The following is a 26,927-nucleotide window of genomic DNA, read 5'->3' as shown; positions in this document are numbered from 1 at the left end:
CCAGCCCATCAACCTAACATCTCTTTTAGGAACAGGTTTATTTATACTGTCATGACGTATAACAGGATTACTTATATCATCAAAGATGACTCTTCCTTACCTTCTGGTAAAGGGCAGTCAGCTGCTGAGGGTGAGCAAGTGAGCATGGAGATGAAGGAAGTGCTCAGGGACCTGGTACCTTTTCTTGTTAGCTCTTAAACAATTTGGAGATATGAGGGCTATCCTAGATTTTAATAAACCCATTCAAATTCACATTTAATCTTCAGTAATTGCATTTGGAGAAGAAGTCTCTCGGGGAATTGGATTAATTTATCATTTTTTTTGCCAGGCATACGTAATATTCTTTTTATTCATAACTGTATTGCTTATCTTCCTTGCCTGGCAGCTTGCTCAGATTGGCAGCATCTCCATTTTTTCTGTAGACATTTTGTACTCAAAAGTATACATATTCTGGGAGCAAGTATTATTTCAGTCTTGGAACATGTAGGCTGACTAACTTGTTTCTTGACTCACAGGGGACTTTAAAATTTACCTTTTCTTTGGGGAGAGACACTGAGAAGCTGCAACCAACCAAACAACGTTGTGAAGTTACAGCTAATACCAAGTCCCTCAGGGTGCTTTTCTTTGTGGGAGGGGTTAGAGGAAAAATGTAAATATTTTTAACCAGATTGCCATGAGGCAATTGTCCTTCTCAGTGGTCTTTCAAAACATTGCCTGGCTGACATTCAGGTAGTGCTGAGTAGCCTGGTCAAGATTCTAATGTCTGTCTCAAACAGGACAGGGTGAAACCTGCACACAGAATGCTCACATTAAGCAATCTTTTTGTCATGAAGCTCCAGTTTGAAGTGCCTCACATCATGAGCTCATGTGAAATAGTATAATCTGGTGCAGCACCTATTACCTTCTCGAGGCCCAAAACCAGTAGTTTCTGATAACTAGATGCATCTGCTCTGCCTTTGCTATGAGAAAGAGCTAGTTTTCCTGATGATTGGCTGAGTACCTGTTTATGCCAAATTCCAGTATACAAAGATCCACCAGGTCCAGCAGCATGAGTTTCCCATTTAAAAGCAAAAGGAGAAATTGGTCTGTTTACCATTGATAGTCTTCTGTTTCCTGACTGGTGTTTTCTCCATCATCTAGGTGGCCAGAGACATCCTCCTTATGGGACGTCCTGGGTTCCTGTGGCACTGGGCATTCTCACAGCTCTGGTCACAGCTGTTGCCCTGGCTCTCATTCTCCTTCGAAAAAGAAGAAAGGAAACTCGGTTTGGGTAAGGGAGTTTCTTCTTGTGCTGGATAGAGAGCTCTCTGCTCTCTCTTCTATTGTGGTTTCTGACTCAATTATTTTTCAAAAAAGCATTGTGGATGGAGTACTTTTGGCAGCTTTTTTGGAAAACTGTATTGGTTGGGTTTTTGTTGGGATTTTTTGGGGGGTTTGTTGTTACTGGGTTTTTTCCACAGTTTTGGGGTGCCTGCCTTTTCTTCAAAATGAGAACACCAAAAATACAGTAGAAAAAATGTTATGTTAATAGCTAGGCCTTATTAGACTATAGAAATATGAACTTGATTAAGGTAATTCTTAGCACTGCTGCTTAGGAGATTCAAAGAGAAAAGACCCACAGATGAAACATCTGTATTCTTACAGGCTGAGCCCTTTATCCCATGCTGGTTTTCAGTCTATCAGCTGATTGTAACTTCCTGACTGCCCAGAACCCTCTGGATCTGCAGTAAAGTTTCCTTTCCATCACCTCTGACACTTGGCTGCAGTTTGCTCCCTGCTGTAAACAAGGTTCCCGTTCTTTCCAGTCTCCCAGACCTCCCTGTCACAGCAGCATCTCTGTTTAAGTGACTCTTGCAACCTGTCCCAACCCGCAGCTTCTCCCAAGCACTCGGGAGGAGTGATTCCCCTGTTTTGGAAGGCTGTAGGTGCATCTGCAAAGCAGCATAAACCTGTTGTTCCCCCTCTCCAGATACACCCTCTAACAAGACAGTCTGCAGTACTTACACAGCAAGGGGTGAGAAATCATCCCTACTGTCCAACACACTCTTTTAGAAGTGAATGGCCCATGTAATCATGGCTCTGTGTGTCTTTTCTGCCTCCTAGCCATGCCTTTGGCAGTGTGGTTGGCAGAGGGGATCCAGCAGTCCATTTCAGAGCTGCCAGGTCTTTCAACAGGGAGGGCCCAGAGCTCATTGAAGCAACATGTAAGTAAAGTGACTTGAGTGATTCTGCCTGGGAAGAATGTTCTGCATGTTTTCTCTCTCTGTTTTCACTGAAACTGATGTTTTTTGATCAAAAACATAGGATTAATTTACAATGAGGCTTAGACACTGTGAATTGCAGAGGTGAAGGGCCAGAATTGCTGCTGCCATGCCAATTACATAGCCCTTGCTAATTACAGCTACGGTCATTGTGTATATTAATGCAAGACACAAATTCACCGCTCCCCTGCCCCAGTTTCACTCTACAGGGACTCCTTTGACTGGACTATAATCCAGTGGTGAGATAAATATGGCTTAACAATATTAGCAGTACTCTTTAAACTCAGTGTGCTGAGCTGTGCTACAAGCATGAACCAATTAATCAGTCTTAGAAAGCCAGGAATTAGTAACTTATCAAACGGGAGATTGAGTCCCAGGAATGGCCAGATGATCCATTAAGGTGATCCGTTTCTGTCTCCTGGTTCAGGAAGGGCATGGCTCCCTGTGACAGCGCTGCATAGCTGGGTTAGGATGATGCTCCAGTCATTAAAATGGTGCAGCTCCATCAGCTTAAATTAAGCTGTGTGAACCAGTGTCTGTCAGTAGCTCTTTGGATTGGATTTTTGTCTTCTCAGTGTTATTTACATTATTTCTGTATTCCTGTTGTTCTTGGAGTGTTTAAGGGTGGTATTATCACACCCTCTCCCTTTAAGTACTCTAAGTACATTTTCTGATGGTTGAAAGTTGCTGGCCTCTTGTCTGTGTTGAGGCTAGAGGACATGGAAGAGAATTCTGTCTTTTTCAGCGTTTCCTCCTTACAGTGTGGGAATCAGATTGGAGATGGAGATTGGAACAGGTGACTCTTGATGTTGTGACGGAATATTTAAATATCCCTTATTTGATGCTTCATTTGTTTTGTTGTTGGTTTTTTTTTTCCAGTGGAGAGTATAGGGATCAGTGATGAATTGAAGACAAAACTCAAAGATGTCTTAATCCAGGAGCAGCAGTTCACCTTGGGAAGAATGCTGGGCAAGGGTAAGAACCAAAACTAAACAAGGCTTACACTGAAAATCCCACTTGTGATACTTTTACTGTTGAGTAGGGAGAAGCAATTACAAGCAGCCTGTTTTCTCTCCAGCTTGTAGATGGAAATTTAAATGGTAATATCCCTTCCACTGGGATAAAATGTTTCAGAGGTTTAGCATAACTGAGAGGATATTGGCTAAACCATTCCTGTAATATGGCTCTACACAATCATGAACTGCAGTCTACGCTCAGCTTTCCAAAGCACTGTTAATTCACTGGTGTGTGAATTTCTTTCAGACATTTAAACAAAAGAATATTCAATTAAACTTCACCTTTTCCTTTTCCTTTATAAGACTAGTTTTATTGCAGGTTTTTTTTGACCCTTTCCTATAAGGAGCATTCTTCCATTCCATCCCTCCTAGAACAAATGTGTTTCTTTCAGAGCAGGAAGATGACCTTCCTGCAGAAGTGGTCTCAGAGGGATAACAATGCTAAGTAATTAAACAGCTGTGTCATCTGTTTGTGAGTGTTAGCTCTTGGCCAGTTTCTGGGATCCTGCTTCAACCCTTTTGGGCTGCCCCCATGGCAGGTAACAAACTGAAATTGGCTGCAGAGGGGCCCCAGGGCATGGCCTTGGTGTGGGGATGCCAGCTGGCAGGATCTGGTCTGAGTTGTCAGCCTCACTCCCACAACCCCAGGTTACAGGTTATAAGATGACATAACTGCGTTACCTTGGGCTCTGCTGACTCTACAGCTGAGCAACAGCTCCATAGGATGGAAGCAGCACAAAATACCTTTGTTCCTTCCCATTTTCCTGGTTTGTGGTCAGATCCACTGCTCATGGTTTATGTGAAGTAAGCACGTGCCATAGAGTAGTGAAGGACATTGGTGAAAAGCTAGCGGAAAGATAATGCTTCTGGGGTAGGTGTCCTGAGTGCCATATTTTGCTTTCTTCTTTTCAGTGTCAGAGTTCCTCATACTAGTGCATTTTGGGTGGGATAAGTGGTTACAAAATTAGGGAGAGCAGATCTAATGCAAAGAGGCTGTTAGGCTGTGGTATAAAGCTTCTTCAGGCTAAAATATTTTGAAGAAGTTTTGGCCTGTTGCATTTTCTCTTATCTCCCTTAGAGAACACACCAGGGCAAACACTGCCTTCTGTGAATCATCATATCACTCACACACAAGTAGGTACTCCTATGTTTTCTCTGGTCAGCTGTGATTCATAGAAGTCATTCTCTGAGTTCTGAGAGATAAGGCTGACTGTATCTCAAATGGTTGAGTCCTGGCACCATTGCTCTGCTCTGATGGCTGTCAATACTGAGAGCTTCCTCAGCCAACCCATCCACTTGCTGCTCCACCTAATGGCCTCCTCTCTGAACAGAAGCTCACTCAGACTCGTCCCTCATGATATGGCTTCCCCAGAAATGTCTGCCTGTGATCCCAGCCTAAACTCTGTCTCTGCATCATCTATCTGGTCAGGGATTGTTTTTTTCTCTTCTTGTTTTCCTTTGCCTTCTGGACTGCCAGCACTGTGATCCCTGTCTGCTGGTAGTGATATCTCTTCTAGACACACATATGCTGAAAGCTGCTGTCTGGAACTGCAGAATGAAAAATGAAGCATTTCTTATGGTTACTCAGCTTCTTTGCTAGTGACCCCTGAAGTGAACCTGCTGTGAATCATACTTTCTTCACAAGAAGCTGTTCCCTCATTGCCTACTCTGATAATTTTACAGGAGAGTTTGGGTCAGTTCGAGAGGCACTACTGAAGCTAGATGATGGCTCTTTCCAGAAAGTGGCAGTGAAGATGCTGAAAGGTATGTGGAAGCAGGGCTGCCTGAATTACTTAAGAAAAGAGAGCTTGGAAAGATTAAATGTTGTCTGTCCTATTCTCAGCAAATATCCCTGATGCTCTTTATTCCTCTCTGAGCTTCCCACTCAGCCATTCTACCCATGTTGTCTCCCATCCCTTTCATGTCAGTCTTTTCGTAGTGGACGGTCTTCAGGAAAGGACCTATACCACCTTAGTTGCTTCTACAGCACACAGCACGTGGTGAATGCAACCAAAACCACTACATCATGCAGCACAGACAGCTCAGACAGGTCTGCTCTGCCCTAATAATTCAGCAGTGAAAGGACAGTATTCCTGCAAGCACGTAGCCTGGAATAAACAGGGTGTTTGGGCTGAATGCAGTGACAAGCTAACTCATCTCAGTCAGCACATTTGACTGAGCAGTCCAGCTCCCATCTGATTTGTCATTTGGTGAGTGTATCTAACAAGGGCAACTAACACTTTCATCAGGCAGAAGTCTGTGACAAGAAAAGCAATTAAAAGATAGGTATAAATCAAAGGAAACATGAATATATATGTGTTTATATATGTTAACCTACCTTATTTGATCCCTTTTGCCTGTAAGGCAAAAATTAACTGTGACTGAGTGAAAGCAGTCACACTCACTTATCTCTGGAGCTCAGTTTGCTTCATAGAATAACAGCTTGTACTAAATACACTAATACCATTCTAGTGTAAGTTGTATCATTTTATCCAGTTTCAACAATAATTCTAATCAGTTTGCAAGCTTTTGTGTAGTTAGAATGTCTCCCTTCAGGCATCTAACTTAGGAACAATCTGTCAGCCTCCAGAGGCACCTTCCTTTCTTCATTGACTGTAAAAAGGGAATCTCTGTTTTGTCTTCTGAATCATATTGAAATTACTTGCCTAAAGCAGATAATGTGAATACTCCCCTACAGGTCTGAGTCTGATCTTGCAGCAGGACTGGAGGACTCTTGCTAAATTCAGCAGCAGTGGTGGAATTAGTCGACTGGGATACTTCTTGATTATATTGATATATTTCCATAAATCTGGACTCATAGCAATGAGAAATAATTTAGTCCAAAATTTTTCTGATGTATGTCACTGCTGAATTTGGCCCAAGCTGTCTGGTAGTGTGGTTATTTAAGAAATCTTAGCTCTAGCACCTTACAAGACTCAATCGTGCTAAGAGACATAAAAGCATTGATCCTTCATGCCATCCTTGTCAGAGATGAATTGGGCCCTGCTGTGCCAGTCAGGGGCTCCAAGACCATCTCCTCAGTTTCAACATTTTCTTTCATTTGTGTGGTGTCTCCTCTCCCTGACATTTGTTGTTTAGGTTCTTTTACCTAATTAATTCTTACATCTTTAACCCCCACACAGTTTGCACAGCTTCCAAGGAAAGTTCTTACTGAGAAAAGAGCTGCTAACCAGTGGGTCTTTACTCTGCCAAGAACCAATTTACCAGATGTCCCTGATAATGTGCTTACTGCTGCCCATCCCAGGAGAGAGAGTCAGGCTCTGCTTTGTTGTAAAATGGCTTATCTAGCTATAGGTCTGAGAAGATGTGTTGCGCCACAAAGAACAAGCTTTTGATAATCATTATTTGTAAAGTCCCTTGGAGCCACCTACAAAGAAAGCAAACTTACAGTCACTTTTTCCAGCGGACATCTTCACCTCGACTGACATTGAGGAGTTCCTGCGAGAGGCTGCCTGTATGAAGGAGTTTGACCACCCTCACGTCACCAAACTGATCGGTAAGACAGCGCTGCTGCTCGTGCCACAGGGCTCCTCCTGTTCCTGCATTATCCCACACAGCCTCACTCCCCCCAGCAGTGCTGGTGCAGCCTCCTCTGTGCTGCCTGGAGTCCTGCACAGGTCAGCACTGCTCCTTCCCAGGCCCAGAGGGAGTTGGAGTGTGTGCAATGCTCCCCACACCTGCCCTCACACACCAGTAACAACCATCTCCTATTTAAGCCATTTCTTTGGTTCTTGCAAATGAATCAGGGAGACTTTGGCTGGCTGAGGCATGTTTAAACTGCTGTGAAATGTGAGCGGGTGGGCTGGTAGTCTATAAATAGGAGGGAAGATTGTGCCTTTCCAAAATACTGAGTAAGAAGAAGACATTTGTGGGTGGACACTTTGGAGTGCGGGTATTTTCCAGAAGTGGAGATTGCTCTGCAGAGCGTGGGGTTGGGGCTGTCTGGTCTGGAGTGATCCTAGAAACATCTGTAGTTGGTCCTGCAAGACGAGCTGAGAGGCACTAGGCTCTTAGTACAGCCTCTGAAGTAAACAGGGTTAGAGGCATTTTACCACCTCCTGGCATAAAGTCATAGAAGCTTGGGGCATGGAATCTACCCACCAAAATGGCACATTTTCCTCCAGATCTGTAAGAGGAAGGTGCAGCAGCCTGTGAGATGGCCCTGGGAGTGATCTGTTCGCTAACGCCCTTTCGCTGTGTGTGTCCTCATCAGGAGTCAGTCTACGAAGCCGTCCCAAGGGCCGTCTCCCAATTCCCATGGTGATCCTGCCCTTCATGAAGCACGGAGACCTCCATGCTTTTCTGCTGATGTCACGAATTGGGGAAAACCCATTTGTAAGTCTGTCTTACTGTAGAATTCCTTCTGGGAGGGTAGGGATTTTCGGAGAATGTATTTGGAGAAGCTCAGGATTGGTCTCCCAAAGGCACTGGCAGATGATTGGATTTTAATACCAGAGAAAGTCGTGAGATGTGATCTTAAAGCATTTCCTTCCATGCATGTTGAGGCCCAGCTCCTCCGTTCTATCCCATCCCCTCCCTATGTCCCCCATCCCTGCTCTGTAAAGTGGCAGCAAACCTTGCAGTTTTGTCATACGTGCTTGAAAGCCTCCAGTAGCAGAAGCTAAACTGTTCTTTCTTACAGAACTTGCCTGTTCAGACACTCCTCAAGTTCATGATTGACATTGCCAGTGGGATGGAGTACTTAAGCTCAAAAAATTTCATACACAGGGACCTTGCAGCTCGGAACTGCATGTAAGTGACTCATGAGTTTCAGAGAAGAGAAAGACCACAGTGGGTGAGGGAGGGATGAAAAACCTTTTGCATGACAGAAGCGTGAGGGGTCCTGTCTAAGAATGCTGATCTTTGCATTTAAGTGACAATAGACATAGGGGAGTCAGGGTCATTGTGGTGGGGTGTGTGGTGGGGCTGCTGGGAGCAGGGAGCAACTCCTAAAGTCCCACTGAGCTTTCAAACAGACCCTTTTTATAAGGAACTTTGCCATCATTGGTCTGCACATAAAGTTTCATAGAGCTGATTACAATACATGTTTGTAATTAGCCACTCTAGTGGCTGTGTGTCAGCATAGGCTTTTTGTTCCACATTATAAAATAACAGGAGGGAATGGGTTTGGCTGTGTTAGTAGAAAAGAACTTTCATGGTATCCTGAAGTCTGTATTTCTGGTATCTATTTTGAGGACTTGATTATCACAATATAAGAATTGTAGTTTCCTTGAAAGCTTGTGGAGAATGCCTTTAAAAATAATGGCATGGTGAGCACACCGTATGACCCCACTTCACTGTTCTTGACACCAAACTACCTTGACTGCTTTGAAAGGAAGAAAAGTCCTTTTTTTATCCTTTCCACTTGGCTTCTTCCCTGAGAATGGAGTAAGGAACAACTCATTGTGAGAACAGAACTCTGCCTCTGAACAAAACCACAACAACCAATAAAATCCATGGTGAGGCACAGATTTCCAAAGGCATTTTAATGTCCAGATGTACAGACAAAGAGCCTGATAAAGTCATGATGAAAAATGATGGGTTAGCCTGCTTTGACATTTATGAGGAACCCATACTGATTTTCTATTTTTGTAGACATCCTCCAGAGGAAGCCGAATGCCTGTTTCAGCATATCTTCTGGGGAAAGCAGGGGGTCCTTTATGAGGCCCGGGAGCATGAAGTCATTGTGGGCTTTACTTGGACTATCTGCCAACGTGTATAGGTTTAAGAGGGTGACAGAGCAATTTAGGACAGTAACTAGGCCTGGAGAGAAGATGTTGCAGATCTAGTTCAAGCAGTTTTAACAGGCAGTCTAGGCAATCACCTTATGATGTTTTCTTATTGCCGATATGGGATGCAGGCCTTGGTGATAGCAGTGAGTATTGCAGATGTGCTCTGATAATCTTGGAAACGACAGAAAGTAGCTGAATTTCTTTTGTGTGTGTAAGAGAGTAGACCATCTGAACATAGCCACTTCCTTACTCATAATTATTTCCCTGTTAGTCTGAAGGAACTAGTTTGAGACCACTAAGCTACTTCACATTGGTCACCAAGTAGATGAAATCATTCTCTTTTTGTGTAATACTTGGTGAACTATATACCTCAGTTCTCTGAACTTTTTTTTTTTTTGCCTAAGGTAGCAAATAAATGCTTTCCTTTCCTCAATTGTGAAAACTTTCCCATAGGTTGGATGAGAACATGAACGTGAGTGTTGCAGACTTCGGACTTTCTAAGAAAATCTACAGTGGAGACTATTACCGCCAGGGTTGTGCCTCCAAGCTGCCAGTGAAGTGGCTTGCTCTGGAAAGTCTGGCAGACAATCTGTACACAACGCACAGCGATGTGGTGAGGTTTGCTCTAGTGCCTTTGGGGACCACTTGTACTCCTGCTAAAGTGGAGGAGTCCCTCTGAGGGTAGGAAAAGGCCCTGGTGATAGGAAAGGGAGTTGACCTTGTGTTTGAGGGATGGTGCTACCTCTGCCTTGGGTGCTGTCAGAACTCAAGGCTAAAAATATAGGAGAGCGGTTAATGGCAGAAGACATCAACCCTTTTCTTCTTGTTGTCCTTTTGTCCTTTATTTTTCAGTGTTTATCCCCATCCTCCTCTTCACTTTTCCCCTCCTTCTCTTCCTTTTCTTCTCTCTATGCAGTTTCTTCTCTCTTACTCTTTGTCCTTTCTCTTCTGCCTGACAGTTTGAAGGTGACATTTGAAATGCATGTAACCCACACACTTATGTACAAGTGCAGCAAAGGTACTCTGTGCTGCAGAAGGCATTGGCAGAACTCCATAGATCTGAATACATCAGTGCTTAGACACTCCCTGTAACTTTGCCCCTGGGGAGCGAGGCTAAACCCATTCATCTGAAATTGTTACTTATTTTTCTTTTGGGATTTTTTTTTCTGATACCATCTTCCCTCTTCCTTGCTGCCTTTTGATCTATTTTCAAACTAGTTTTGTCCTTCAGTCCTGTGGACTTGCCTTTCCAGTTATCCCTGTCACAATGTCCTTGAACAGATAACCAGGAGCGCCTTCTAATGTGGCTACTGTGTTGCCCAGCCATTGCTGCATTCACTGTAGACGGTGTTTAGTGATTGGGGGTCACTAATTCAGCCAGTTTACACTAGACACTGGACAGGGGTTTGCTTATGAAAATAATAATTTTTTACCCTCACAAACCTTGCAGTTTAGATGAAATGTACAACTGTGCAGAGTAGAGCAGGAATGAATGTGAGCCATAAGTGGCTTGTTCTTTGCCCTGCTTATTGGCTAAACTCTGCTTTCAGTTGTACCTGTATATTACTAGGAACTCAGAATCTGGTTAAATGAATTAAGAAACTGACTTGTGAGCCCTAAACCAAAATCTTCTTGTAGCTGGGAACCAACAAACTGATACCACATACCTTAGAGAACCATAAGTAGGAGAGGTTTGCAGGTAGAAGACAGGAGTAGCTCCCAAATCTTCCCCCGCTCCACTGCAGGATGGGGCCGGGCAGGGCCTTCAGCTGTCTCCTAAGATGATGTGTCAGCATCAGTAGCATCTGGTGGGTCATTTCTGTTTTCCAGCTAGAGTTTGGATAGTCCTTGCATCACTGCTGCTCAGATGACATTACCCAGCACGGTCTGAGCATACTGAAACCAACCCCAGCGAACAGGGAACGGTCTGTTCACTTGTTTTGTGTGCTGTTCTCTTTCAGTGGGCATTTGGGGTGACCATGTGGGAGATTGTGACCCGAGGGCAAACCCCTTATGCTGGCATTGAGAATGCAGAAATCTACAACTACCTCATCAGTGGAAACAGGCTGAAACAGCCCCCGGAGTGCCTGGAAGATGTGTGAGTACTCCTCACCCTGCTGACATACGATTTCTTGAGAAGTTTGGCTCACTGGAAGGAAACAGGGGCAGCTGGCTGCGATGCTGATCTGAATTTATCCACTTTCCAGTACACAGAGCCATTCACTAGAAAGTCTCTGGGTTAGATACTAGATACTCTTTGCTGGCAGAGCTCCCAGGAACCTGTAGTAACTGCACAAGCAGCTAACTTGGCTCAAGGGTTTAAACAGTGTCAGCATTAGCAGTTCTTGGCTTTGTGGAAACTGTAACTGTGTTTCCAGAATCACTGAACCCTGCCTTCTCAGGCCAGCATCTGAGCAAAGGGATGAGTTCCATGGCACACCCTGAGGGCTGAATAGAGAGGCAATCCAGCAAGACTATAAGGAAAGTGGATTGTGGAGGCAGTGGCCTTCATGTGTCTTTGAAAGCTTGGCCCTGTTTTCAAAATTTGTAATCTACTGCTCTCAGAAATAGCAGGCTGAAAGAGAAGAGAGCAGATAAGACAACTTAAAGTTGTGTAGATCAGTGTCCCACCTTAAATTACATCTGGAAACTAATCCAGGACAGTCTTGAAGATTCTGACTGCAGACATTGTCAGACTTACAGGAAGGACCTAGGTAATTCACAGGGCAGCAGGTAGCCACATGCTGCAGCTTGTGCTCCTGCCTTAATCCTGCTGCCAAGGGATCACTCTTGGCCAGCAGGTCACATGAAGTGTTTGCTCAGGAATCCTTCTTCCATGAGTGTTGGTTGGAGATTCCTGGTCTCCTCACATAGGGCTGAGGTCTCCCAGGGAGTGTCACCATAACTTATCCCAGGGTAAAAACTTGCCTTGTCCGGACAAGGTGAAATCATTTCACTGAGGCCCAAGCAAGTCTGTTTTCTGTGTGTTGTGCCCAAAGCAAGACATAACTATAAGCACTGACTTTAGTGATCTAAGTCCTCTTTCCTCCCTCTTCCCCCCTGCTCTGATGGTGGATTATTTCATGTGGTTGCTTTTTCATTTTTCTTTTTTTCCACATAGGGAATAATCTGTACTCCTGTTACTGAAGCTGTACACTTTACCTTCTCAGCAGTTTGTTTTAACTTTTACTGAGTATAAATGAAAACATTGTTTTATCACTGCTTAAATTCATTACATGTCTGCATCTTGACTGCTCTGAGTAGCTTTGGTTCCAAGTTGTGGAGCTTATGGCTGTAGGATGTTAGAGATGCAGAAAGTAGAGAAGAGACTCAAAAACCTACTAGGTAGGCATTGGAGAAAAATCCATCAAAAACTACTGAAAAGGTACAACCACTGTTTTGTGAGGTCCTGTAGCTGTAGGTTATTGAGACCTGAGAGAATACCAGAAAGATCTCACTACATACTCACCCTCAGCTTACATGCTTTCCCCAAGCTACTGGGCTCTGTCAGTCATAGGGTGCTGGGGCAAATGTACTTTTGGGCTGATTCAGTACAGTCAGTAGTTTTCTACTTTTCCTTCAAATGAATGACAGCAAGGGTGAAAAAAAGTATTTAATTTGGTGCCACAGAATTGGAAGTTTCTCTTTTATCTGCAGCATTTAGAATTATTTCTACTGTTTGTAAGGGATGTAAACCAGGATTAAGGCAACTGAATCATAGAAGCTTTCTGTAAAAGTAGTGTGAGATCAACAGTCTTGTGAATCTGATCACAAGCAAGGAATATAAGAAGTAAAATAAAACCCATCATGAAATGCTTTATTTCCCAGTAAAGGCCATATCAGATTTTTTTCCATTTACAAGTTTAACTGAGGTTCATTTGTATGCAGTGTTTTTCAGTGCCAGCACTGTGCTTTGTTCCTGTTCCCTGAAAAACTGGCAACAATAACACCATAGGAATGCAGCTGCCAGTCTTGTGGGTGATGCACAAAGAGGAGCAGGACAATGGCTCTGGCCGTGCTCCAGCGCAGTGCTCCGGCCGGAGGCCTGGCCGGCAGGAGGGCAGCCAGCACAGACACTGAGCTGTGAACGTGGCCGCAGGGCACAAGAGCTCCCCTTCCTTTGGCCAAGCACGGGCCAGCAGAGCCAGTGATTGTCTCCTCATGCTGGCCCTGGGGCAGCCAGAGCTGAGGTAGCTGGCGTTTGACCATAGGAGAAAGGCTGCAGGATGGGACCTGGGCCTGGTAATGGCCCTGAACATGTCTTCTGCGCAGGGGTGGTACCTCTGTAGTTGAAAGGCCATTTCAGCATCCCTCTTCCAGCGTTGTCCATTCTTTAATAGCCCTCTAAACAAACCCAGTGTGCCTTTTTCCAGTCCTGTTGACATCCTGTCAGGCAGCAACAGCAGCACACTTCTGTTACTCTGGGAGTGCTGAGTTAACATGGCACAAAAGAAAGAATACTCTGGAAATAACATGCACCTCCCACAGCTTGATCTTTGTTTTCTTCCTGTGATTTATCTGCTCTTGATATATATATGACAAACTAGAATTTGGAGGGATGGCTTCAGCTGTGGCAGAGATTGTGAGTGTGCTATTTTGTGAATAAATTCAAAAGCTATTACTAGGTGATGTCACACTCGCGGTCCTATTCTAGCTCCCTAGAGACAGCAGAACAAGGGCCTTACCACGAAATTCAGTATACTTTGACAGGGCTTTTGGGGTTTTTGATACTGTCTAAATAACTATTTTGACCAAAGGGAGAATGCCCTTGAAAATGGAAAGAAACAAGAAATTAGATCCATAATGGCCATCCATGCTGTGCCACTTGTGCAAGGCCAAAGCTGATAGGTTTTGGGGGAAGCATCAGTGTTTTTTTAAGCTTCACTGCCCAGAGCTCCTGTTCAGAGGTGCAGGGCATGGCTGCTCCGCTTCTCAGTGCTCTCGTCTCCCTCTATGTTGCAGCTATGATCTCATGTGTAGATGTTGGCATCCTGAGCCCAAGCTACGCCCCAGCTTTGGAGTGCTCCGGTCCCAGCTGGAAATGATTCGTGGGAGGATGTCCACACTCTCTTCCAGTCAAGATCCTCTCTATGTCAACATTGGGAAGGACAAAGAGGCATCTGCAAGTGACCCTGCCCTGCACACCTCCTTTGGAAATACGGATGCTGAAGAGACTATTGCTGGGGCAGCTGCTGCTGTCACAAGTGACTATCGCTACATTATGAGCCCCTTGTGCCTTGGAGATGATGCTGACAGTGAAAGGCATCCAGATGGACAAGAAGGGGAGGACAAAAGCCTTCTGTATGAGCTAGAGACAGAAGGAGAGAAAAGTTGCTAGCCTGTACATAACAGTGACACTCTGTTTCCCTGGGACTGGATGTGTGCAGCATGGTGCTGTGTCTCCTGGAGCTCTGATGCCAGATCTGGAATGGCTTTGAACAGCACTGGCCAGGGCTCTTGGGCAGCTTTTGTAGCTTTCACCACCTGTGTGGGCTGCAGTGGCAAATAGCTTGGAAGAACTGCAACCCAAACAACCCCTTGGATTTGGGGGAGGGAGGCAGTAGGATTACAGGGTGACCACATCCTGGTGAAAGGAGTTCAGAGCTAAGGCAGCAGTCAGAGTCTGTGCTCTGCTCCTTCTCACTGAATGCTGGAGCAGAGCTCAATATACCTTCTGTTCAGTCAGTGCTTGCTCTTGTGTAGATGTTGTCTTCAGTCCTGGCTGCGTGACTTTGGGACTGGTACCTCTGAAAACAGTAGTGGGTATTTATACTGTCATTCAGGACAAGAGGGCAAAATTCCCCTCGTGTTCACTCAGCAGTACTGCCTAGACTTGTTGCCTACCTCAGTGGTTCTCAAACTGATCAGCGGATCTGCTCCTACCCAGCACTGAATTTGAACATCTGGCTCATTCCATGCAGTGCCAGTTGCCACTTCCTCAGTCCAGGGCTCTTTTAAGAGTCTCAGACATTTTGGTGAGCAAGGAAATCAGAAAAAAAATGAAAATCCAGCATTCCTCTTCTCCCCATGTACCTTTTTTATGTCTTTCTTTTTCTTCTGTTTAATGCCAGTTCAGGCCTGACTAGACTTGCAGCTGACATTAAAATGCAAAGGGAGGGAGAGCAGCTGGCTTGTGTGCAGGCAGAATCCAACTTCAAAGGGATGGAAAGGAAGCAGTGTAGAGAGGACTTAACAGCAGTATGGGGAAACAGTGCTAATTAATGCTAAGTACTGCCCTCCAGGAGAGGAAGAAGACTGAGATACAGAATGACAGACTTGCTCAGTTTCAGCAGGAGTGGGATTCAGCATTTGCTTCAAAACTGGATCCTTTAAATCGTTCTCTTTATTAGTCCTATGACTTCTTCAAATAACCAGGAACTGTAGCTGCTATAGTGACATGCGAAATCAGTTTCAGGAAGATGTGCGTGTTGGGAGAAGGGATCAAGTGGGAGATCTCTTTCTGAAGAGAGACGCTTCATGATGAAAAAGCTTGAGAACCACTGGCCTTCCTATTGAGGAGGTTTTCTGGCATGCTGTAAAAGTCGCATAAAACATGGAGTAGTATCACTGCAGCCTTCCAGATGGGGCAAAATTAATGGGTTTGCTCTTTGGGTTTTGTTTTGTTTTCCAATCAGCATGTCTGACTCACTGTAACTGCAAGTGCTTGTGTGGTTTTTAATAATTTAATATTTTACTATAAATCAGCATTTGTTTTGTGCAGTGGTTCCCAGCAAGGAAGTGCAGTTACATCTTACTCTACTTATCGTAAATATTTGCTAGATCTTAATTTCTTTTATTTTCACTGCGCTGAAAACTTGGCAGTATTACTTAGGATTCCACATTGCACTTCCTCAAACTAATACCACAAATGTCAGCATTTGCTGAGTTGGCAAAGGTGGGACCAAAAAGTCAAATGAGATTGCAGACTTGGTATGAGAACACTCCACCCTTTTATACCCAGTATTTGCTTATTGTAAGGTTGGGGTCTAACTATAAAATTCAGGTCACGTTTCAGCCCTTAGTGAGAACTCTTCCTAGGGAAGGGGAATTTCAGCCTGGGACTTGGGCATGGGTCCTTTCTGTAAAGTTTCCTACTGAACAGAGATGTCCTACAGGTGTCTCCAGAAATGCAGTATGGTTTCTCAGTCACAGATAAAAATTCTGCCATCTTACACCCCAGGCGGTGCAGGGTTTTCTCTTCACTTAGCTGGAATGCTGTAAATGCAGGAGAGAAGATAACACCTAACAAAGGGTGACAAAAACCTGTGCAGTGCACTTTTGCCGTGAGGGCAGAAGGCTATGCTCCCTGCAGCTGCCTAGGAAGTGCAGATGTACATATAGACTCTAACTCTGGGAAGCATGTCTTTAGTTTTTATGCATTTTTTAATAATAAAACCTGTACTGTGTTTGAGTCCCAGCCTCTTATCGGTGGCAGAACATGTGATGATGCTCACTATCTGTGTGGGGTCATAGTCAGCCCCAGCTGAAAATCATCTTTCTACCTTCACTGAGCATGGTTGGGCTACTTCTTGGAGGCAGAGAACATGTTTGGCCTGCCCAAGGGACAGTTACTCTGCATTGCTCCAGCCTTGAGATTGTGAAGACCAAAATCTGATGGGTACGGGCCATAGGTTCCAGAAAGAGACAGACTCTGTGGCCACCGCTTTGTAGGAACCTGCGGAAAAGCCCTTACTGGGATGTGCTGCTTCCTACCCGGGAATGCAAGACCTTTGCATCAGTTCCTCCCTGAAAATTGTCGTGTGCACCCATCCAACTGCTGCCAGTACTCTCAGTGGAAGAGAGGTTTGGGGGCAGTGGGTAAAATTCAGCTCCTGACTCAAATGTTCCAAGCACAACATAAAAGAGCCCCTGGGTTTCCAGCTTGCAGAGAAGAAAAGGTGTACCTCATGCTTTTATTCTTCACAAGCAAGCAGCATGCTGCACGCCCTCTGCCTGCAGCTCACACAGAGAGGAAGAGTGATGGGAAACTGCACAAGCGCTCACCCCCCATCTGCAATGCAGGAAAAACGACTTCTGAAGCATGAAGCAGATGATTTAGTTAATATTTTAGGGTTCCAGTGCCCAGTGATGTCCCTTAGATCTGGTTCAAATGATGATTTAATCCTTTTGCATACAAGCCTGGACAGACCAGGTACAAATGAGGCTGTGTTGTGGGTGGGAGAGGCAACACCAGAAGAACTAGTGAAAAAAGAGTGAGGGAAGGAGATTTTAAAATGGGGACAGATGGGATGAGCTGTCAAGAGGGAGTTGGAAAGCAGAATGTGAAATTTTATATATGACATACCAGAACAGCGAGGGCATTGCCTCAGATGGGACCGAGCAGGTGTTGGAGGTGGGGGCTGGCTGTGTGTTTTGGTAAAGGATGAGGTGCTCTGGTCCACCCCAGGTGCCCTGCAGTGTTCTGCTCTTAAATCACAAAGAGGATGTACAGAGCTGGCCTGGCCCTGCGTCTGTTTGGAGACATCACTGTGATCCTGACCCCAGGGAAGCTCCAGCCTAACAGCTCTGATTGAGGCACCAGCCTAGCACACCGTTTCCTAAATAAACAAAATGTTTCTCCCACAACCACCCATTTTTTCCACCATCCCAGTACAACAGTGCAGTCCCTCCCATCTTCCCAAGCAGCAGCCCTTGCCCAGTCTGCTGGGGCAGTGGGATGGCCGACATGTGCATGTTTATGCTGAAGCAACTTCTGTCCCATACGGGTAAGCCTGACCACACTCCTTCATCCACATCTCCTGGAGGATGAGGCAGGGTCTCCTTCTTTTTAACAGAGACTCAAGCCACTCGGGGCAGTTACCAGCTAAGTTGTGAGGCAGCATGACCCCACAGAACCTAGCAAGAGCACAGCAGAAGCTCACAGCACTGCCTGTGTTGTGTAGGGGTAGTTAGTGCATGAGGAGACATGCCCCTGTCACCTCCAGTGCCAGGGCTGACTGATGAGCCTCAGACTGTGGGCTGTGCTGGGAGGTCAGCCTGCAGATATGGGGATGCTCCAGCCTGATCCAGTACCTCATCAGTGTGGGGAATCTTGTGTTCAGGGCTGACAGCTCAGCAGGTGCTTGCAGTGAGTGCATGGATATACCTTGGAGCTACTGCACAACTACCCTGCGAGCAGCCACCTTCCTTCTTGACCTGTGTTTGGAGGGAAGTGTTGAAGTCTTAACTCTGTAAAAAACACTCCCTTGAAGTGAAATGCAATTAATTTTGAGTAAAAATCTGAGTCTCATTGATCAGTGAAAGGAACAATATTTGCACGTAGATATTTTCCTGATTTACATTCTGTACATTGCTGGTAGTATTTATCCTCCTCTGATGCTCAACAATCACCAACTTATGTAAATCCTCTTATTTTTTACCAGGGATTTCTGTGTGGAACTGATTTGTTATTTCACACCTGCTGTGCTCCCTTAAAACAGCAAGTTTTTCTACAAACACTGTATTCCTGTGGATTTGGATCCAATGGGTGATTGCAAGCCCTGGGTGAAGCTTGCCCCTACGTAAGGTTCTTACATGACCTTTTCCCTTGGTGGAGTCTCTGGTGCCCAATACTCATTGAATTTCCATCTGCAGTGAAGGTACTGATGTGGAAGTAATAAGGTCTGCCACATGCAGACTTTTCTCAGAAAACTTGTAGGAACTTAATTATCCTTCAGACCTCAATCTTGCCATCACATTTGGCTGAAATAAAGCAGTGGATTCAAAAGCTATTAGGGCCAACACATGCAGCTGGTGATCAGAGAGCCTTGTTACCATGGGAAACAGAGCTAGAAATCAATTACTTAGTCCAAGAACAGAAAAGACTGATGGACATGGGTTTTGATTGCATTTTCTGTCATACGAAAGGAACTCAGCGTCAGTATGAATCAGACCTCAGTCACTGCACTGAGGTCTAGCAACAACAAAGATGATTGACTCCTCACTTCCTAATTACTCCATGGATCCTCCAGCTTGAGGCACACCAAGCCAAGTCACTCCCAACTGCAGTTACGTGAAACAGAACATCTTTTGGTTATATTTGACAGTAGGACTGAAATTAGGAAACAGGTATTTCAGCAGCACAGAAGGTATCTAAACAGCTTTTGTTTCCTCCAGATTCTTTTCATTGGCTCAAAATAGAACTGAAAGAAATGTGTGACCCCAGGAAATAGATGGCACTTGTTGATTTAAGCTTTGCTCAGTTCAGTGTAGATTTTATGGAACTGGACTAGTTTCCAGAAGAGTCTTTATAGGAGCTGGCTCTTGCCAGCCTGTGGCGTAAGGAAGCAGAAATTCGTGACAAAGAAAGAGGGCTTGCATGCACAGATGATCCAGCTGGAGTACAGGAGATTGCAGCACATGCTGCAATGATAAACATACAGTGCCAGTAAATGTGACAGAAAGGGGGAGCTGAAAGAAGCAGCGGGTCATTGGAGAGAAGCAGATTGTACACTGCAACATGGCAGTGCAGCAAATTCAGAAGGTCTCTGCTTTCTTAGTTAATATATAAGACAATGATCCTGGCTGCTACCCTGTCATTACCTGAGTGGGAGACTGCTGCTGCCTCTCTACTTCTGTTCTGCCAATGAATGCCTCTGCGACAGCGACTTTAGCTTGTGTGACACGGTGCTAGCCAGAGCAGAGAGCCCTTTGGTCACTTGCTGCTGCCTCTCACTGTTCCTTCTTATTAAATTACGTTTAAAGAAGCTAAAACCCCCCAAGGTTCACACTGCTAGATGATGTAAAGCAGCATGCCTCCCCAACATCAGGCAAGGTTCAGGGCTAATTAATACATTTCCTGGTATTATTTGTCTACAGAATCCCACTTCTTACACAAAGATACACAAAGAGAAAGAGGAGCAGAAATACTGTGCAGGCATGTGGCAGGGCATATGAGGAGGGACTGAGCTTTAACAGCCTTTTGTTGACCATGAACCTTAAACCTGAGCTGCAGGGTGTAAGGGCAAAGGAAGATGCACATTTGGGGCTTATGCAGGGGACCCAAACTGCATTCCAGAAAGAAGCAGACACTTCGCTGTTGCCAGAACCCCTGCTAAGTAAAAAAACAAACCTGTGTCAAATCTGAAGTTCAAGGCTTGGCATCTCATCAGACAGCCGGGACAGTTTAAGACCCTCTCCCCAGTATTTGTTTGCTCCCTCTCTGCTGTAATTGGGACCCCATCAGCCAGGGTGGCGCTGCTGAGGGTAGCGAAGATGTAGCTGATGATGCACAGAAAAGGATGAAGCACAGGCACATGTTTCTACCAGCACTGCTGTGGGGGTGGAAATCTCTGGCAGAGCAAACAGCCGGTGACTTCTCACACTCCCTCCCCCTTGTCTGATTCACTCCAGCTTTTCTGCCAACACTCCCAATTACACCAATGCACTTCCATTGAAGCTGATATGCTGGGCTGTACCTGAGGCAATGATCAGGCTCACTATGTGAAATCTTTCCCATATTTTCCACCTATTGATGAAGTCTCCCTGGGTCACCACTGAAATTGCTCAGGGCTGCTGCCCTACCAGCCAGTGAGTTTTTCTGCAGGCATCATCAGGCAATGAGCCAAATGAGAGGGGCTGAACCCATTCATTTATAGCAGAAATTAGCATGGCTCAGTACTTCTCTGTTTCCTCTCTTAATATACTCCAGGAAATATTGCCAGTATGCTGAGCTCTGTCGAGCTGTAGGGTAGGGAGCTGCAGTGCTGGAACTAAAGACGCAGTTGGCCCACAGGGATGTTTTGGGGGGATTTATGCTCACACACTTGACCAGTGTTGTCTCAGTGGAGCAGACCTCATCCCAGAGGCCTCCTGCACTGCCGGTCTGAACCACCCACTGCTGATAGTGGTATAAATCAGTGAGACAGGCACCGAGATCATCAGAGCTTGATTTCTGGCATGAAAATAACACAACTGAGGGAAGGATGTAGTCTGTAACCTGGAAATACAACCAGTCTGCTTATATACCATGCCCTGACCTCTCCTGGGTGAAGATGATCTGCTGGGATGACGTTGGTTTTCTTCCTTGAGCCTGTTCGGCTGCTGAAGCATTATTTAGCACTGCTGAGCCCTGATGCTGATCCCACAGCAGGGGCACTGCGCAGCAGCTCACGGAAGTCCAGGGGATGATGCCGTCACAAGGCTGGCAAGAATTCAACATCGTGCTTTACAGCTTGCCTGTTTATCAGAAATCTGTGAATGTAGAAAATATGTGCTTTCCTTTGTTCCAGGAAGGCTCTAAAATTTCATGAGAAACAATTAATGGATTTATTTTTTCCATAAACATCTTACAGGGCGTCACTGACACTGAATATGGCAAACAAAGAAAAAGCTGTTCTTAGCTCAACATTAGTGCAAATGGGGATTAAATCTTAAAGAAGACAAGGCTTTCTGTGGTTTTGCCATACAGTAGTAGGATGAGGTATATCTCTGTCTCTCCCACAACTCTCTTTTCCTGGACCTGCTAGCACAGATGGAAGCAAGGCACTGCCTTGTTTTCACCAGGTGTGGTTAAAGGGCACAACACGCCTTTCCCTCAGTGCAGGTGATCCCACCGACAATGGCTTCTGTTACCGCAGTTACTTCTCACTTGAGCTTTTGCTTGTAGGGAGGATGCTGGGAACAGGAGCTGGGGATAATGTGCAAGCTGGGGACATTTTTGACTCTGTAGCATGACATTTGTGTCTCAGAAACATCAGTCTCCTCTCCCACAGAGGGAATTGGAGCTGCTCTTGAGATTCATATGACTTTGCCTGATTTTTAAAATCCCTCACATTGATTGTTTATGATCCTCAGAAATATGCCCATAAAGGCAGTTGAACATAGGCCCTTCAGAAAGCTGAAGACAGTCATTTAATAATCTACAGGTCTGTAGGGGAAACCTTTCCCTGCAGGTTTTTTTTCCCCTGCAGCTCTCCCTGCTGCCAGCTCAGCCATGAAATCCTATTTTGCATCCCACAAATGCAATTTCAGTATCTCCCTATGACCACACTGTCCTTCCAGTCCCTGCCCCAACTCAGATTGAGAACAACCATCCTGGCTGACTTGGGGCAGCCCCAGTACCACCAGCAGCCCCTGATCCCTGCTAGCACTTAGACCCACAAAGATGCTGTGCATGATCAGCTGGATCCTTCCCCTTGCTGATCAATTCAGGATCTTTGCCACCATGCCACTGAACTGTTCTGAGGGTCCTTGGCAGCAGGCACACTTCTTGAGACAGCCTCAGTGCTTTACTCTGCTTAGTGGCTTTGCCGGTGAACAGTGAAGAGTAATTCTGCTTATGTTTATGAATGTTTTTTTCTTGTAATTCAGCTGTCAAGAAGGAGTGGCAGATTGCAGAGTGAGAGAAAATTTGATTCTCTGGCTCCATGCAGTCTTAAGAGTTGGGAGATTTTCTTGGCCAGACTTTACTTCTGCTCAGTTATACCTTATTGACCCCTGCAAAATTACAGGAAGCATCTGAAATGAGAATTTGGACCCAAACTAGTAATTTTTTTCTCATATTGACATTCAGCATGCAAAACCTGATGAAATTTCTGGATGTAGAGTTGGTGAGCTGCCCTATGAAGCAGGCTTGGGAGAGATGCAGAGACACCTTCAAGTGCCAGCTCTCAGACCACACAGAGTTCGTTGCTTGTTTGCTCCTTAGGCTGCTTGTGCAGTTTTGTGATGTGGTTATGTTGTTATCAGCAGCATCTATGAAGAAACTGCTTTGCATATTTGATGATTGCCTTGTCTGTGCCATTTTAGTAGTTTCTCTGAATGCATGACAGTGAAATATATAACATGAAAATACTGCCTTGAAGCACACACCTTAGCATATCCTTGCTTTAGACAAGGATGCTGCACTCATAGTGAATGTCCTGACAGTCCCTCCTGACTGCATGGGGGAGTTTTGGCTGAAGCCACACTGGGAGGTATCTGTGAGAATGCATCTACTGCTCACAGGCTGCCCGAGGGCTGCCAGTTCCCAGGCCTGGTGAAGAGCTGGACTGAGGAAACCACCCTTGCCCAAATGGGTAAAGCACAAGCAGCAGGTTGCTAATGCCAGCTGCTCTGGTCTGTGAACATGCTCTGACTGCACTGCACACTGATGCAGCTGTAGCTTTTTCAAGTAAGTTTCCTTGCCTCAGGCCAGACCGTGAGATCTGGTGCTCTGCTGCCAGGTGTCTGAGCTGGTCTCTGCATTGCATGCCTGCCTCAGGAGCTTTATTTTTGCTTTGCATCAGTCTCAGAGGTAGGACGTGGGCAGCAGACAAGTGCCTAGGGCAGCGAGTTGCTTTGGATGGCAAAACTGCCCATCCTGCTGCTTAGTCCTGCCAGGGCAGTGCTGCTGGGGCCAGGAGATGGGAGGGAAGAGGGTGCCCTCATGCTCAAGTGGGCCAGCCAATGGCTTTGTCTCCTCTCACCTGCTGTTGACCACTGAAACACCCTTGGGGAGGGCAAAAATTTTGCAAATGCGTGGGAACCTCTAGATGGTCCGCAATGGTCTATGAATGGTTTCCAACCCACCCAGAAAACCTGTGCCCCCGCTGCTCGCCCTCTGAGCAGTACCCCAGTGCCTGGTGCCTGCCTCTTCCCTTTCCCCTACTCCACTCTCTCCCTTTTTCTTCCTCCGTGTTACCCACCGGGTAGGCCTCCTGCTTTGGGGAAGGTCCAAGGCCTTGGCCCCACTGTGCCAGTGGCAGTCTGGGCTGCAGGGGCAGAGCTCTGCCCCTTGCAGGAGGGACGAGCTGTGCCTGCTTCATGTCTCCTTTCATCGGGAGAGGCTGCAGGGCACAGGTAGAGTCTGTCTGTTAGATCTGTAATATCGTTTGAGGCTCTCAAAACTGCTTTAAATGAGGATGTTGCAGCGTGAGAACTACTGGCTTCACATATCTGAGAAAACACCACTTTCAGTTTAAAAGGAAATAATTCTAGGAGCCAGGAAGAGGCTTGGATGCTGTCGGGAAAGTCAGCCAGGAGCGCTGGCATCGGGTGCCTCCGCGCCGCAGCTGCTTTCGCACTGCTGCCGGCAGACGTGTGCAAGGGGTTTGCAGCTGGAGCTTCCTGCCGGGGCTCCAGGACAGCTCCGTGCTCACGTGGATGACGAGCGACCGGCGTTTGGGTTCCGCGGCGTGTGTACGGCCACGGAGGAGGAGCCCTGGGCCGCGGGCAGGGAGGTGCCGCGCCCGCCCGGGGCCCCTGGGGCCGTGCAGCCGCCGCCCCTCCCCGCGGCGCCGCGCCCCCGCAGCACCTCAGGGCAGGTTTGTGCCCCGGCCCCCGCCCCCGTTTATTAGCGGGGCTCGGGGCGATGGCGCTGCGACAGCGATCTGACCCCGGGAGCTGCGCGGCAGCCTCCGTCCTCGGGGCTTGGGTGGGGGAAGCATTAACCCCTCGCGTCCCGGTGTCGCCCGTCACCCTGAGGAAGGGGCAGCCCAAGGCCTGGGGACGGTGGGTTTGAACCATTCGGGCAGGAAAGGGTTTGTTAGGCTGCGGTCCCTTCAGAACGGGAAAAGGAAGGAAAAAAGACGGGTCAGCTAGGCTTGTGGCAGCAGAAAAGCCAAAACTGCGGCAAACAAAGCAGTTGGGAAAGCGAGGCTGGGAGAGCTCCGCCGGGATGGTCGGGGCTGCTCCCCTCGGCGAGCGATGATCTTTGGCCGCATTCCAAAGGTAGCTTGTGCCCGTTAGGAGCTCGCCTACAGCAAGAAAGCTAAATCCCAGTGTTTCGTCTCTGATTCGTTCCCAGGGAGTTTCTGGGTTCAATAAACACCGTGCCAGGGGTGAACTGCAGAGAGACGCGCCGGCGCCAGCAGCTCCCTTCCTGTGGGTACTGCCGCAGGTCTCCCTCCTCCCTGTAGAATGACTGAGGGTGAGGAGCTGAAGTGCAGCCCTGTTTCACCCTGCCGTCTTTGGGCTGGGGAAGGCAACAGCTTGGGAATTCAGAAGTCGCAACTGTCCCTGGCCGTCGCGGAGGGAAGCTGGGACGATCCCTCTAAAGAAGAGGACTTGGCCACCACCTTGCAGTCTTCTGTAAAAGAGAGCAGAAGCCCAGCCTCAGAAGCACGGGCTCCTGCAAGTGTCCAGAGACAGGAAGACGTAAGAAGGAAGGCTGCAAGGGGTGTCAGTGAAACTGCGGGAAAAACAAAAAACTCTCCAACAACATTTTTAATGTTAGAGAGTCAAGGCATTACTTTATTATCTGGCCAGGATGTACCACAGGAATCATCTCATCCACACATAGCGCGGGTGTGCAGAGAGAATCATTGCATGACACATTGCATTTACTAGATTTTTCAGATCTTTTATACGGTCAAAACTCATACAAACTAATTGGGTCAGTGTTCATTGGTCTCAAGTTGTGTAGTTCTTAGTATTTGGTCTCCTACTGGATGCAGATTACTTCACTTCCGATGTTAATTAGATCTTCATTGCTTGATTTTCTGATAAGTCTTTTCCGGAGGAGACTCCTCCAACTCTGCCAGAGGCGGAGTCTGGGGTAGATGTTCATAGATGGCCGCTGATGTTCTGTTGATGTTCCGTCGATGGCCTTATCTTGTTGGGGCTGCTCCCAGTCTGTTGAAATGCTGAGTCCATCAGCATTTCACCTAGAGAAACAATGCCCTGGAAAGAAGCTTCAGTTCCCTTCCCCTGGAGCAAAGATGAACAAACCTGGCGAAAGTCATACATAGAAGTTTTTAAACAGGTATGTTTTCCAACAGGGGGAGCGGTCTGGAGACCTCGATGAGCTTTTGGGGGGCTTTATCACCTCTGTCAAACAAAAACAGCAATAAAGCTAGGGGCAGGTCTTCTACTTTGCCTGCCATTTTTCCTTGTCGAATTATTTAAGAAAACCTGGACAGGCTGTCCTACCAACCTTACCTCTCCAGTCCCAGTGCCTAATTCCTGGCCTCTGGCTTTGGAAAGAACCTTTCTTGCTGTACAATTACACTGCTACCTTTGCAGCCCTGGTGACCGGCATAAAGGGAAGGTTCAGGTTTAAATCGTGATGAGGATGCACAACAGCAGCGGCTCCAATGTAACCAAGACAACTGATCTTTATTAAACTTTGCCCAACAAGAAAAACATTAGGGAAACTCTTAGAAAGCAGCCATCATAAATGAACCCTTTCCATGTATTAAGATAAGAAAGTCATTGTTTGGAATCCAAAATCCATGCTGGAAAGCTAGTAAATGTCAGCTTCACAATTATCTCAGCAACCTTTATCTGGTTCCTATGTGTGCAATGCTGATTTCATGAAAAATTCACATATTATTTTCTTCATATGATCCTGACTTGCTCAGTGCCCAGGAAGTTGCACCCTTAATTCTGACATTTTGCAGGCTTTGAATGACTGATTAAAGCATTTAAATAACATACTTCAAACATAAGGGTGGTGGCGGTTGTTAAATGCAATTATTGTTGTTTAAATGTAATTATTTTTACATTTTGACTAATTACAAATGGATATTGTTAATGGGAGAACAAAATTTGTTTATAGGGGTTTGATTTCTACAGTCATCAGGAATAAACAGAGCAGGTAATGGGTTTGGCAATAAAATGCCAGCCTTAGGCATAGACCAGATTTAGCACCACCCTTTCTCTTTGTATCACACTTCCTTCCTCCCACGAGCTCAGCCCACTCAAAACCTGCATAATTTCTTCCTATAAAAGGATGTGCCTGTTTCTGCTCAGTTTTCTAAAGCCTTTATTTCCTAAATATGCTCCTCAGTGGGAACACTCCTGTTGGATTTCCAGGCGCATTTTATCACTCTTAATGGGATGGGTGGGGATGGAAGAACTGAAAAAGTTGGGTGTTGATTCCAAGTGAAGGAAAGAGGCCCACAGTGAGCGGTGTGTGAACAGGAGGGTGGAGAGAACTGGGATAGTGAGTGGGAGCCTCTGGGTAAACAGATGAT

General features: G+C 46.1%; 1 protein-coding gene across 2 annotated transcripts in view; it reads left to right on the top strand.

Annotated features, from left to right (window-relative positions):
• Positions 1 to 16,441, top strand: part of TYRO3 (TYRO3 protein tyrosine kinase) — a 41,413-nt gene extending 24,972 nt beyond the window's left edge. For both annotated transcript variants that reach the window (XM_032113530.1, XM_032113529.1), the window contains 10 exons: positions 1,141 to 1,270; positions 2,104 to 2,204; positions 3,141 to 3,236; positions 4,961 to 5,041; positions 6,702 to 6,794; positions 7,512 to 7,633; positions 7,941 to 8,050; positions 9,484 to 9,643; positions 10,992 to 11,128; positions 13,993 to 16,441. In XM_032113530.1, coding sequence (XP_031969421.1) covers positions 1,141 to 1,270; positions 2,104 to 2,204; positions 3,141 to 3,236; positions 4,961 to 5,041; positions 6,702 to 6,794; positions 7,512 to 7,633; positions 7,941 to 8,050; positions 9,484 to 9,643; positions 10,992 to 11,128; positions 13,993 to 14,368 — 1,406 coding nt within the window. In that variant the 3' untranslated portion in view covers positions 14,369 to 16,441. The remainder of the gene's footprint in view (positions 1 to 1,140; positions 1,271 to 2,103; positions 2,205 to 3,140; positions 3,237 to 4,960; positions 5,042 to 6,701; positions 6,795 to 7,511; positions 7,634 to 7,940; positions 8,051 to 9,483; positions 9,644 to 10,991; positions 11,129 to 13,992) is intronic.
• Positions 16,442 to 26,927: the final 10,486 nt, after the last annotated feature.

The sequence above is a fragment of the Corvus moneduloides genome, chromosome 6 (assembly GCF_009650955.1).
Source record: "Corvus moneduloides isolate bCorMon1 chromosome 6, bCorMon1.pri, whole genome shotgun sequence".
NCBI classification, from domain to species: domain Eukaryota; kingdom Metazoa; phylum Chordata; class Aves; order Passeriformes; family Corvidae; genus Corvus; species Corvus moneduloides.
This window is presented reverse-complemented; position numbering and strand designations above follow the sequence as displayed.